Source organism: Dendrobium catenatum, unplaced genomic scaffold (genome assembly GCF_001605985.2).
Source record: "Dendrobium catenatum unplaced genomic scaffold, ASM160598v2 original_scaffold_112219, whole genome shotgun sequence".
NCBI classification, from domain to species: domain Eukaryota; kingdom Viridiplantae; phylum Streptophyta; class Magnoliopsida; order Asparagales; family Orchidaceae; genus Dendrobium; species Dendrobium catenatum.
This window is the reverse complement of record NW_021430654.1, coordinates 132,163-145,448: the sequence shown is the minus strand read 5'-3', so window position 1 is coordinate 145,448 and position 13,286 is coordinate 132,163. Positions and strand designations below refer to the sequence as shown.

Genomic DNA, 13,286 nt, shown 5'->3' with positions numbered 1-13,286 from the left:
AAAAGTTTTATAAATATTTAATTTTGACATAAATTTTTTTATTTTAATAGATTCATCATATTTTTTAGATGCAAGTTCAAAAGTTAAATGACATGCTTTCAATTAAAATTGAAGTTGCTATGATTTTTGAAGATTTTTGCTGCTTTCATTAAAATTTGGTTAGTCGTGGTGGTTTTCCATTAGGGTTTAAACAAGTCGAGCTAAGTCATCATTGGCGTAAGCTTGAGCTAGAGTCATCATTGATATAAGCTTGAGTCATCATTGATCTATTTCGAGCTCAGCCTCGAGCTTTATTCTAGAAGTTCTAGAGACTTACAAGCCAATTCATTTATTATGAAAGAGAAACATGATAGGATTTAAGCAATTAGTACAATACAATGTTAAAATGAATGAGAAGTTAAGATAAAAATAATAAAGAATCACTTACTATAAAAAGTGAGAGATAATCTTTTAACGTATTGAACCACTTTGTACTTAAAATCATGAATACTAATTTTAATTGTATTTAAAATTAATATTTTTTAAGTGAGCTGACTCGCAAACTGGTGAGTTGAGACAATGACGACTCAACCTTTGCTCATTAGCTCATCAAATTTGACTCACCAGTAGTTATTTGAGCAGAGCCCTAGTTGACTTACGAGTTGGCTTGAGTCACACCCTTACCTTGAATATATTTGAAAGGCTATGATTATAAGATATTGTGGTGAGTTCGAAGTGGAGTGAAAAACTTGTTAAAATAATTCTTATCTCTTTTTTCTTTAATTCTGTTGAAAGAAAAAAAAAATTTACAGGCATTTTGTATTTGTTTGAGCCATCCTCAAGTACATAAGATCACTCTTGAAAATTTGAAGTTTTAAATTTTTTGCTATATTTTTTGTCAGACCAAATAGTTAAATCTTAGATTTTTTTTTTTTTTAACTTTTTTCTAACAAAGTTTTTGGAAACTTTATAAATAACTTATAAAATCTTTATCAACATAATTTATGGTTGCTCTTGCCTGTCAAGGAAGATCATATAGTGCAAATCCTTTATCCTTTATATTTAGTTATTTGCTTAGAAATAAATATTTTATTTCACACTCATTTGAATTTTTACAAATCAAAGTAAACTATGAAAAAAAAAAGAAAAAGATTATTACATCCGGACATAATACCGAGCATACCGAGTGCGGTACCGAGTGTTGTACCGAACACGATACTGAGCACTTTAGTGACGTGGCATTTTGTTATTGATCTCTGAATGCATTTGGTGTCCGAACACAATAATTACTCCCCTTAGACACTTCACAAGACCCTCCAAACTCCAAAATTTCCATGAATCGGCCTTATATAGTTGAAATAACCTATAAGAGAATCCAGGACGAATTTATTGTAGAAGAGAGCTCCAATAGAGGCCCTATAATATTTCACGCGACAAACATTACAAGTATGGATGGCGGTACCAAAAAAAATCCAAATTGTTATTCACTATTATGTGTATGTATATAAATGCAATGTAAAATTTTGGTACATTTGAAATACACTATCTTGTTCATTCTTGGTGTATTTGGAATTCATCCGATTTGGGCGGGTTCCAAATATACAAAAAATTTATTGCAATTGACGTCGCCTACCGTCAGTACACTCCTGAGAAATTCTCCGTCACGGAGAGAAAGCAAGAACCGAGAAAGATAATGGAAGAAAACATAAGGAATTTCTATATCCAACAATTTACAGAATATACATATAAATAGATAACATGTAAAGCTATGACTAATAACAATGAGACACGTGTAATCTTGATAACATACAAGGTACGACAGACGTGTCTAACAGCCCCCCTCAAGATGGTGTTTCCGAAGGAGTAACCAACTTGCCAAATAGGAGTTTGAATCTAGGAGAAGGTAGTGGTTTAGTAAACAAGTTGGCGATCTGATCTTTCATTGAGATGTGATGAACCTGTATGGATTTGTCCTTGATGCAGTTGCGGATGTAGTGACAGTCGACTTCGATGCGTTTTGTGTGCGCGTGAAACACCAGATTGTTTGCCAAGACAATTGCTGAGGTAGTGTCATAGTATAGGGATGTGGCATTGTTTTGAGGACAGTTTAGTTCTTAGAGAAGTCGGCGGATCCAAGTTATTTCAGCTACGGCGGATGCAAGAGCCCGGTATTAGGCTTTGGTTGAGGAGCGAGCCGCTGCATTTTGTTTCTTGATGCTCCAAGATATGAGTGAAGATCCCAAGAAGTTGCAGTAACCTATAATTCATTTTCTATCGATTGTGTCTCCAGCCCAATCAACGTTTGCATAGAAGCAAAGTGTGAGTTTTCCTAGAGATAGAGGAAGTCCGATGTGTAGTGTTCCGTGAATATATCATAGTAGCCGCTTGAGGGATTCGAAATGTGCGTTGGTTGGATTCTGCATATGTTGGTAGACCTTGTTGACGACGAAGGATATGTCCGGTCTCGTCAAGGTTAGATATTGTAAGGAGCCGGCGAGTTGACAGTATAATGAAGGATTAGAGAAAGCAGCAGATGCTTGGTTAGTATGAGTATGCTTAATTTGAGAGGGAGTTGAGACGGTTTTTTAATTTGACATACCTGCACGGGAGAGGATAGTTTGAGCAAAGTGACTTTGATTGAGAAGTAGTCCTTAGTTTGTATATGTTACCTGAATGCCTAGGAATTGTGATATGGTGTCGAGTTCCCTCATGGTGAATTTGTTGTTGAGGTTGTCGATGAGTTGCTTGATTGCTTTAGGATAGTTTCCTGTGAGGAGAATATCGTCTACGTACACCAGAAAGTACATGGAGATTGCGTTGTTGTGGTAGAGGAGGAGAGAGCTGTCGGATAAGCTGAAGCAGAAACCAAGGCTTTGTAGGTGACCTGACAGAGTAGCAAACCACTCGTGGTGATTGTTTTAGATCGTAGAGGGCCTTTTTCAGGCGACAGAAGTAGTGGGGGTGCAGTTCATCGATGAATCCAGGTGGTTGCTTCATCGATGTATTGATGGATGATACCGAGGTGTTTGAATAGAGTTTGAAATTTATTATTGATGAATTCTCCGCCTCCGTCTGAATGAAATATTTTGATTTTGGTGTTGAACTATCTGGTGATCATGTTATTGAATTTAGAAAATTTAGAAAACGTTTCAGACTTATTGAACATGGGATATACACAGCAGAATTTGGAGAAGTCATCGATAAAGGACACATAATATTTGTAACTGTGTAAAGACATAGTGGGTGAGGGACCCCAAACATCCAAATGAATTAATGAAAAAGGAGTAGTAGTAGAGCTAATAGAATTTGTAAATGGTAAATGATGGATTTTAATCATTCTATAGGTGTTATAGTGCGAATTATGCAACTTATTACATAGAGAGGGAATGTATCGTTGCAACTATTGAATGGTAGGAGAGGTCGGATGTCCTAGACGTTTGTGCCATAGATGTGGCACTTCTTGAGCTGAGAAGAGAGCAAGATTGTGGAATGGGGTGGACGAACGGATTGGGTATAATCTGTCAAGGCAAGGACCCTTGAACAGAAGACATCCCGTCGCCGAATCCTGGATTTGAAAGTCATTAGCGGAAAATTTGACAGTGCAATTATTGTAAATGGTTAGCCGATGAATAGAGATAAGGTTAAAGGAAAGATTAGGAACATGAAGTAGATGATGAAGTTGTAAATTACCTGATGGGGTAGGAAGAATGCCTTTTCCCGAGTTTTGTATTGGGAGTTGATGACCATTACCTAGAGTTATTTGCTGAGATCCCGTGTAAGGTTTAATAGATTGGAGTTGGGATGAATCAGATGTAATGTGGCTTGTGGCACCACTATCAAGAAACCAGTTCGAGGAGGCGATGGACTCGGATGGGGTGAAGAGGGCCATGTTGTGTGGTTCGTCTGTGGAATTGGGATCGTGACGATGCTAACATTTCAAAGCTGAGTGACATGTTTTGAAGAAGATTTGGCATGTGGTGGAGGAGGCAGATTTGTCTGAGCAAGTCCGAGTGGAACGATTGGGAAGTGATGAGCGACCACGATTGTCGTTGTTTCGATCGCACCCGCGACTGTGAAGAGCGGCTAAAGCCATTGTAGCTTCGGAAATCTATAGATTTTGCAGTTCTTTCGTGGTTTCTTAAGCAAGATGTTGCTCTTCACTGCATAAGAGGGTGCATAGATCGTCCAAGCTGATTGGTTGGAGATTCGTGCATATGGCAATTTTGAAAGCTTGGTATTGAGGTGGAAGGCCGTTAAGGGTATAGAGGATGACGTCTTCAGGATTGAGTGGACTGTCGGTGGCGGCTATAGCCTCAACTTTGGATTTGATTGCAAGAAGGTATTGAGACATGTTATGATTCTTCATCGAGAGGTGGTGTAGTTCGTTTCGGAGCTGACTGGTGCGGGAACGGGTGGAAGATTGAAGATGGCGAAATATGGTATTCCAAATGTCCGAGTAGTGTTCTAAGGAAAGAACGTAAGGAAGGATGCTAGGCGAGATCACGGAATAGAGTACGACAGCTAGGTTTTGATCAAGAAGCATCCAAGTTTGATAAGAAATGGAGTTAGGAGAGGATGGGGTTTCAGGTGACGGGCAAGGATAGCTGCCATCAAGAAAGCCTTTTAATCCGTTGGCTTTAAAAATTTAAAAAACTTGTGAACTCCAGATCGGGTAGTTATCAGCAGTGAGGGTGATAGAGATGATTCCTTTGATGTTACTCAAAAGGAATTTTAGCTGTGGAGGGATGGGTTGAGAGTCAAGAAGATTACCGGAGGCTTGTCTGATATGTGAGGTAGTGTCGGACGAAGCTGTGGATAAGGCCATGGGAGAAACCGACGAGAAGGAAACTGACGAGAAGGAAACCGACGAGAAGGGGAAGGGAAAAAGAGGAGGAGCAGAGCCAACAGAGTAAGAAGGGAAGAGAAGGAGATTCAGGATTTAGCCTTCTCTGATACCATGAGAACTTCTCTGTCACGGAGAAAATGCAAGAACCGAGAAAGAGAATGGAAGAAAACAGAAGGAATTTCTATATCCAACAGTTTACATAAGATACATATAAATAAATAACATGTAAAGCTATGACTAATAACAATGAGACACGTGTAATCTTGATAACAGACAAGGTACGTCAGACGTGTCTAACAGCTCCGACTGCCGATCACCGTCAGCCACCGTTGACCACCACTTACATCACTGCCGGCCACCCACCACTGCCGACCACCCACCACATCTAGCCACCCACCATCGGGCTCCACAGCAATCGACCATCCACTGCCCGCAATCTACCGCTAACTACCATGGTTGGTCGTCCACTGCCAGTCACCACTGCTGCTTATGTCCGCCACCGACCACTACATTTTTTCACTTTATATTGCAGTCATTTACTTCAAAAAAAAATCTTTAGAATGCATTGATGCTAACTGAGTCATATAGATCTCAAGATCAAGTAGAGCTTTAATCAAAGCCTCTCTCATTTCATTATAAAGAACCAAAGCACTATAGGTACTCAGTTTCGCATACAGTTTTATAGATCTCCTTTTGCCTCTACTCCACCCATCTCCTCCTCGTTACAAATAAAAACGACCTGAAATGTACGATTTTTAAACCTATGGCCTGATGTAAACTTCTCATCGCACATAAAACATAGCCCCTTTACTCTGTTTATCCTGCAGCTCTGTATCAATCAGCTATTTAAAATTCCCTCCTGGTCGAGCTCCCAAACCTTTCTCCTTTGGATTTTCCCATTGACCCAATACAGTTAGCGCCATAGGTGCAAGGAAGGTTCATCGTATGGTAAGAATCTCCAAAATTGACCCCTTTTTAACTCCTCTCAAGTGAGTTATTGTCCTTTATCACCTGGGCTTACTCTATTGTCTCTCCCAAGTCACGACACCTTGCCACCCGCACAGCAGCTCTAGCTCTGGTTTGAAACCCACGTCCTAATAAAAGCTCACATCTTTCCTAGTACTCCACTATTCCCAAATGTGTCAAAGCAAAGAATTGCTTATAATAGTCCACTACCTGCTTAATCTGAAAGCGCTCCAATAAATAATCCTTGAACTCCTCCTATGAACAGATCAAGTATCTCGTCTCTCTCCATTAGTACCATGGCAGTACCTTCCCCTCGAGATATAGAGCCGCCGCAATAACCCTCTCCCCTTCTGTCAACCAGTTCACCATAAAATATCTCTCCACTCTATAGATCCAACAATGCACATCCGCACCTTCATATACCGACATTTTCGGCTTTCTGACCTTCGTATCTCCCCCACACCAATTTCCTCTTCCGTACCCCATGCCTCCCATGAAACAAGCATTGAGGCCTATCCATAGTTCCCTGCCCTCCCTTCTTCTTTTGTAACACCCATCTTCCTTCAAATTCAGTCTGTTTATACTCTTCTTCGCATTCCCTCTTACATCTATATTCCTAATCAACCCCCATCTTGTTAGAGGCTCAAGGTGAGGTACTTCAACCTCTCCTAAAATTTTCATCTCCATCTTCTTTCGGCATGTCATTTTCTTGATTCCCCCTTGCTTTCAACGAAGCCTCTTTAGTATGAAACTCCAACATCTATTTCATCATCTCCTCTGGATTCTCAAACCTTCCTTGCATCACCGAAAAATGCTCATTCAATGATCCCACGTCCAATCGCAATTGCCCTGCTACCCCCTCCAACTTTTCTTCCAATGCCTCAACTCTTCTCAGGCCATCGGCCCTAAAAACTTGCTCTAATCCCAATTTGATATGATTTGGGGATCAAATCAACACCCAAAAAAGCAAATAGAAAAAAATCATCGCCAAACAACGTGAAAAAAAATCACCAACCAAGTAAATACATGAACGATATACAAAAACCACTAATAAAGTTGAAATAACAATCTTCAATCAAAAGAAAGACAATATACAATTGATTCACTATTCGAGAGGTAAATTGGCTCTCCCCTAATGCCTAGAAGCAACTAGGAATCCAAAATTACCCAAGAAAATTACTCTAGAAAATTCTTCACATAATTCACCCACATACAAACTTTCTCCCTTAAAACCAAATGTAATCCCAACATCGATGCACCTCACATTTCCTCCAATGATTACACCTTAAACTTTTTCTCCTATAGGTCTGAAATGAGGTGCTGGAACCCACAAAACACGAGCCTTTTGGCTCCTAGAATTCTGCCGAGTTGCCACCCATGAGGGTAGGCTCCACAGCCTTATCATAATCTTAATTTCTTTTTATCATTTATGATAGAGAATGGAAATTAATGCACTTCATTATATTATGAAATTAAATTGCAATTAGCAATATTTTCTTTCATTTGTTTATAATTAAGTCTTTTGTATGAAACATATGATATTAAACATTATTCTATGATATTTTGTAATAGTAATTACATATTTTATATAAATAATTTATAACAAAAAATATTTTAATGATATATATTGTCAAACTTTTTATGTGTTGTCATATATGAGTTGTGTTCTACCTGTTCCTTGCATCGATGTCTACATTGTGTTGTAATTATATATATATTTTTATTTTTTTTAGGGGAAACCCACAAAGGGGTCTACGCGTTAATCAAGAAAAAATTATACGCAATCCTTAAGGGTATCTCAAGCTCGCTATTGCTCGAAGAGCTACAAAAATAAAGAAAAATAAAACTTAAGAGCTCGAGTTCCCCACTATAGAACAATACAAGAGTCCCTAAATACATTCTACGGTGCTTAAGAGAAAACACCCAAAAATATGGAGCAGAACAAAAAATAACAAAATGCTCCATGCAACCAATCCTCGTGCCATTCATAGTAGATCTAAAATAGAATATATGGAGTGTAATTTTAGTAGTAATAGATATGGTGGGGGATTGTGAATTTACACGATCAAGTCATTAATAAGAGTACTAGTTTTAGATATCTTGGGTCTATTACTGAGAGTGATGGTGAAATGAATGGAAATATTATTAGCATAATTCAAGTTGGATGGTTGAGGTGGAGGAATGCATCGAGCTTATTGTGTAATAGAAAGTTCTCCTCAAACTTAAGGAAAAATTCTATAAAATGATGGTAAGACCTGCAATACTTTATTGTGCAGAATTTTGGCCATTAAAAGGGAAGCATAATATTAAGTTAAGTGTTGCAAAGATGAGGATGCTCAAGCGGATGAGAGGCTTTACTCTTAGAAACATGATATAAAATAAGCATATATATGAAAAGTTTGGAGTAGATCCAATTGAAGATAAGATTAGAGAGAGTCGTCTTAGATGGTTTGATAAAAAAAAAACAATGGTCTTCCAATGATCCAGTTAGGAGAGTAGAAGTGTTAGGTTTGGCTTATGTTAAGAAAGGTAGAGGTAGACATAAAATGCTTGGTTAAAAAATATTAGAAATGACCTTTTTTTAATTAGATTTAAATGAGAATTTGACTCTTAGCAGGATACAATGGAGAAAAAAGATTCCTATAGCCGACCCCATGTAGTGGGATAAAGTTTGATGTTGTTGTTGTTGGTATTGTAACTATATATAGTGTTATACTTTTTATGTGTCGTCATATATGAGTTGTGTTCTACCCGTTCCTTCTATCGGTGTCTGCGTTTTATAGGGTTAGATAAGCCAATAACAATGATGATATTAGCTGTATTGATGAACATAGCACATGTGACTCAAGCAAGAGAATTACACAACATTGAAAGATAATTTGCACAAGATAAAAGATCTAAGAAAACGTAAGTTATTATCTAATTAAATCAACATAAGGAAGAGAAAATTAGAAAATACCTTGACAGTAGATTGCTTTTCATTTTTGAAATTCATATACAACTCTTGAAATATGCAGCAGAATACCAGCTAGAAACGGATATCCATGGTCATCAATATTATCCTATTAAGAAAGACTCGTCAAGAACAGACAATGGTGCGTGCATTTTGCTCTTTAGGGTTATTGGCATAAGAAATGGCCGATAACATTTGAAATTTCCAACTACTGATCAGGACCACAACTAGGATTCCATGGTGACAACTGGTTTAGCTCACATTGATAGCTCATGCAAGGTATTTTCTCAGCTTCGCAAGAACTTGAAAGGACTCAAAACACTTTCAGCAAGGAATATTATCTTCGTAAAATGATACTCAAATTATCTTTCAATGATGCGTTTTCTTTGACGATTATCATTGAAATCATAATCATCATTGAAGCCCCTAATTCGACCATGATTAGGGGTATTCTTTCCATATTGTCGATGGTCAAGCTTTGAATGATCAGCCCTGCGAACAGAATTCCTGTAACCCTGATCATTGTTGTGACTACCATAGTCATTTCCTTTAGAGCCCGTCCAGCTTTTCTTAGATCCTCTTGCTCCATAACTTGATTGATTAATTCTAACTCTTCTCCTGAGATCAGAACCTCCTCTGTCATCAAACTTATTGTAATCATGGGAGCCAAATGAGTTTCTTCCAATATTTTTGGAGTCAACACGATTGGAAACTTGGAACCTGTGGCCTGAAGATTTTGATGCACCTCTGCTTCCTTTGTTCCTACTCCGGTGGGAATATAAATCATTATCTTCATCATCATCATCATTACACAAAGAATTTGTTCCATTTTTAGAGTCAAAATGGTATGAATCCTGGACATTGCGTGCTCTCCTTCCTGATGCACCTTTTATTCCTTTTTTCTTACTCCTGCTGGAATATGGATCATCATCGTCATCATCAAAATCAGAAACATGAAGCCCATCATTATAGTCTGAATCCCTTACTCTAGCAAAATTATTCTGGTTTGCATTTTTTTTTACTTCCCTTCTCTGCTTCAAATCATAATTTCCATGCATATCATGATCAGAATCCATATCATCATCAGAAAATAAAGAATTTGAGCTAGCATCAAAGTTCCGTGCAGAAACTACAGTATTATCATCCTCAAAATCTGATATATAATCTTTCCTATGCTGATTTGAGTTGGAATACCGGTCATTATCATCCAAATCGTCTGATTCTGAGCAACTCTCAAACTCAGATAAGCTCTTCCGTGATATTACATGTGTCTCCTCACCATCTGCCGCATCAAGCTCATAATTGTCCACATTATCCTCCTCTTCTTCATCATCAAAATCATTAAAACCTGTTACACGTGAATGTGATGAAGAACCTCTTTTGCTAGGTTTAGAAAAGTATAGGCCTTTATCTATGTGTTCTGCAATATCATCTTCAAATTGCCTAGTGTTTCCTCCACGAGGATGTTCATTGAATGAAGAACCATCATGAGCTCTTGCAGAATCAGCAAACTCAAAAGCTGCAACATCTGCACCATCTGATTCATTGTCCTCAAAATCAAAATTCCAAGCATTTGAAACATCTGAAGTCCTGACAGCCCTTTCCAATCTTGTGTTTGGACCCATACGCTTTCCCAACATTTGATTCTCTGTGAACTCATCAGGGGGACGATTATGCTCACATTGGAAGCATGACATGTTCCGCCTATAATTCAGGAAGTTACACCTGGAAAGCAGCAAGATGAAAATTTGTGAGGCGCTTCAGATTTTAATGAATCCTTCTAAATAAGATAAAAGTTAAGGCAAGCAATTCATTAAAACACACTTGGGGCATTCCCATTCCCCAGGAAGAAGTTGTCGCTTGGGGCGTTTAGCATCACATTGCAAGCAAACAGTGTTCTTGGCGAAATTCATGAAGTCACACCTGAGAAAAATGCCACAAGTTATAGGTAGGAAAATATCTTATACTAAAATAATAAAAGAAAAGGTAGATGAACATACTTTGAGCAGAGCCAATCTCCCTTCTTCATTTCAACATCATCTCGTCCTACCCGCCTCTTGGGTGGAGGTGGTGGTTGCTTTAATTTAGGAGGCGGTTTCTTGATCACTGGAGGTAAAAGATTTGGATCTCTTGGAACCGCACTCAGTTTAACAACTTCATGCAGCAACTTGCGGACTACAATTTTGACAGACTTCATCTTCCTTAAAGGATCATTTTCAACAGATTCTTTGACATGATCAAAACCATATGTCAAAAGGATACGCATGACATCAAGTGTTCGTGCTTCATCCTCTTTAGGCACAAGTATATATCCTCTGCTACATGAATTCCTGAGGCTGCATGAGCTGCATACCTGAAATGAAATGTTGAGAAAACATACTTAATATATATATATATATATATATATGAAGCAATAGTGCTAAACACATTAAAAAACACTAAATCTTGGAATAAGGTAAGTTTCTTGCATAGGCCCACAGCTTCGCTTCACTACGAAGTACCGGACTTGGGGACATGTTGCTAGAGTGGCGGAGCATACATTTCAGCACCACTGCACAAAGTGTTTGTTGTCGTGCTAATGCAAAATCTAATAAAGAAATGATATTTCTAATATTTTTTAACCAAGTTTTTTTAGGTCTACCTCTATCTTTCTTAGCATAAGTCAAATATAATGCATCTACTTTTCTGACCGGTTTATCGGAAGAGCACCGTTTTATGAGACCAAACCATCTAAGGGGACTCTCTCTAATCTTATCTTCCACTGGAGCAACTCCAACCTTTTCACGTAAATACTCATTTCGTATCCCATCTCTAAGAGTAAAGTCACTCATCCACCTGAGCATCCTCATTCTATGCAACACTTAACTTAATATTATGCTTCTCTTTTAAAGGCCAACATTTTGCACCATAAAGCATTGCAGATATCACTACCATCTTATAGAATTTTCCCTTAAGTTTAAGAGGAACTTTTCTATCACACAACAAGCCCGATGCATTCCTCCACTTCAACCATCCAACTTGGATTGTACTACTACTATCCCCATCTATTTTACCATCACTCTAAACAATAGACCCAATATATCTAAAGCAGGTACTCTTATTAATGATTTGATAGCCCAAAGTCATAATCCACCCACTAGATCTATTACTAAAATTATATTCAATATATTCAGTTTTAGATCTACTCAAACGAAGGCCTTTAAACTCTAAGGTTGACTTCCATAATTCAAGTTTACCTTCAACTCCCTCTCTAGTCTTATCAACAAGAAGAATATCATCAACCTCTATTTAAAATTGCGCAATTAGAGGCGCATCTTGAGGCGCGCCTCTGCGCAATTCCTCCAAAAACGCCTTGAAGCCTACGCAATTCCACCTCTGTAAGAGACATACACCTCACTGGGACTGAGGTGCGCCTCAGAGGCGCAATTGCGCAATTCTTAGTAAGGCGTACGCCTTACTGGGATTGGGCCCACTCACTTAAATTGAAGCTTTTTTTCTCCTTATACCCGAACGGCAACAACAAACCCGAAATTTCCCCATCCCGCACGCTGCAGTTCGCGAAACAGAGGGCGCCCGCACGCCGTCGACTTCCTTCCCGCCGACGCCGCCTCTCTCCGGCGAAGTTGAAACTTCCGGCCGCCCTCTAGGAGTACTCCACATTGGATTTTAGGTGTTTTTTAAGTTTAGGGTTAGATTTTTCAAGTTTAAGAAAATCTATGGTTTATGTTTTTTTTATTGTTTTTTTGTGTTTTTGAATTTTTTCTTTATGAGACATGGTTAGAGGTAAAGAAAAGGCGAATACGTCATTGCGGCGTGACCCTTCTTGGAAATATAGCGTGCAAGTTGACGTAGGAGGGGGCGAGAAAACGTATGTCTATTTAAAATGCAATTCTTGTGAGAAAGTGGTGAAGGGCGGAGTAACCCGCATGAAGGCCATTTTGAGCACAAGACCCTTAGTGCAAGTACTACGCTTAGTGGATGCAGAGAAGAAACCAGCTATGAATTTATTTATAAGGCTATGGATGAGGCCAAGGAGTTGATTGCACACAACTTGGGAGGAGAGGAGGCAAGTTATAGGGAGATTTGGGATATCATTGATGCTCGGTGGGAGTTGCAGTTACACTGTCATCTACATGCAGCGGCATATTATCTCAATCATCAATTTCAATATTCAGAGAAGAAATCTTCAAATCCGGAGGTGAAGCTTGGTCTATATCATTGTATGGAAAGACTAATACCGGAGCAGGCAGATAGGGAGCTTGCAGATTTACAACTTGTTCTATTCCGGAATAAAGAGGGTTTTTTTGGTTTGAATGTAGCAAAAATAACCATTTCCAAACGGTCTCCAGGTATAGTTATTTTAGAAAATGCAAGACACTTTTTTCAATTTTGATTATATTTTTTCTTGAAAACAGTTGAATGGTGGATCCAATTTGGTGATTCCACCCCTGAGTTACAGAGTTTTGCTGTAAGAGTGTTGGACCTCACTTGTTCTTCTTCTAGGTGTAAGCAAAACTGAAGTACATATAGACAAGTGCAAAC

The 13,286-nt window shown here is 38.5% G+C and overlaps 1 protein-coding gene across 1 annotated transcript in view; it reads right to left on the bottom strand.

The window, feature by feature from the left end:
- Nucleotides 1-8,669: 8,669 nt before the first annotated feature.
- LOC110095708 overlaps nucleotides 8,670-13,286 on the bottom strand; it is an 8,501-nt gene continuing 3,884 nt past the window's right edge. Inside the window, exons 3-5 of the mRNA XM_020821349.2 lie at nucleotides 10,745-11,097; nucleotides 10,569-10,667; nucleotides 8,670-10,469 (exon numbers count right to left, since the gene is read on the bottom strand). Of these exons, the coding sequence (XP_020677008.2) occupies nucleotides 9,107-10,469; nucleotides 10,569-10,667; nucleotides 10,745-11,097 (1,815 nt within the window). The 3' untranslated portion in view covers nucleotides 8,670-9,106. The remainder of the gene's footprint in view (nucleotides 10,470-10,568; nucleotides 10,668-10,744; nucleotides 11,098-13,286) is intronic.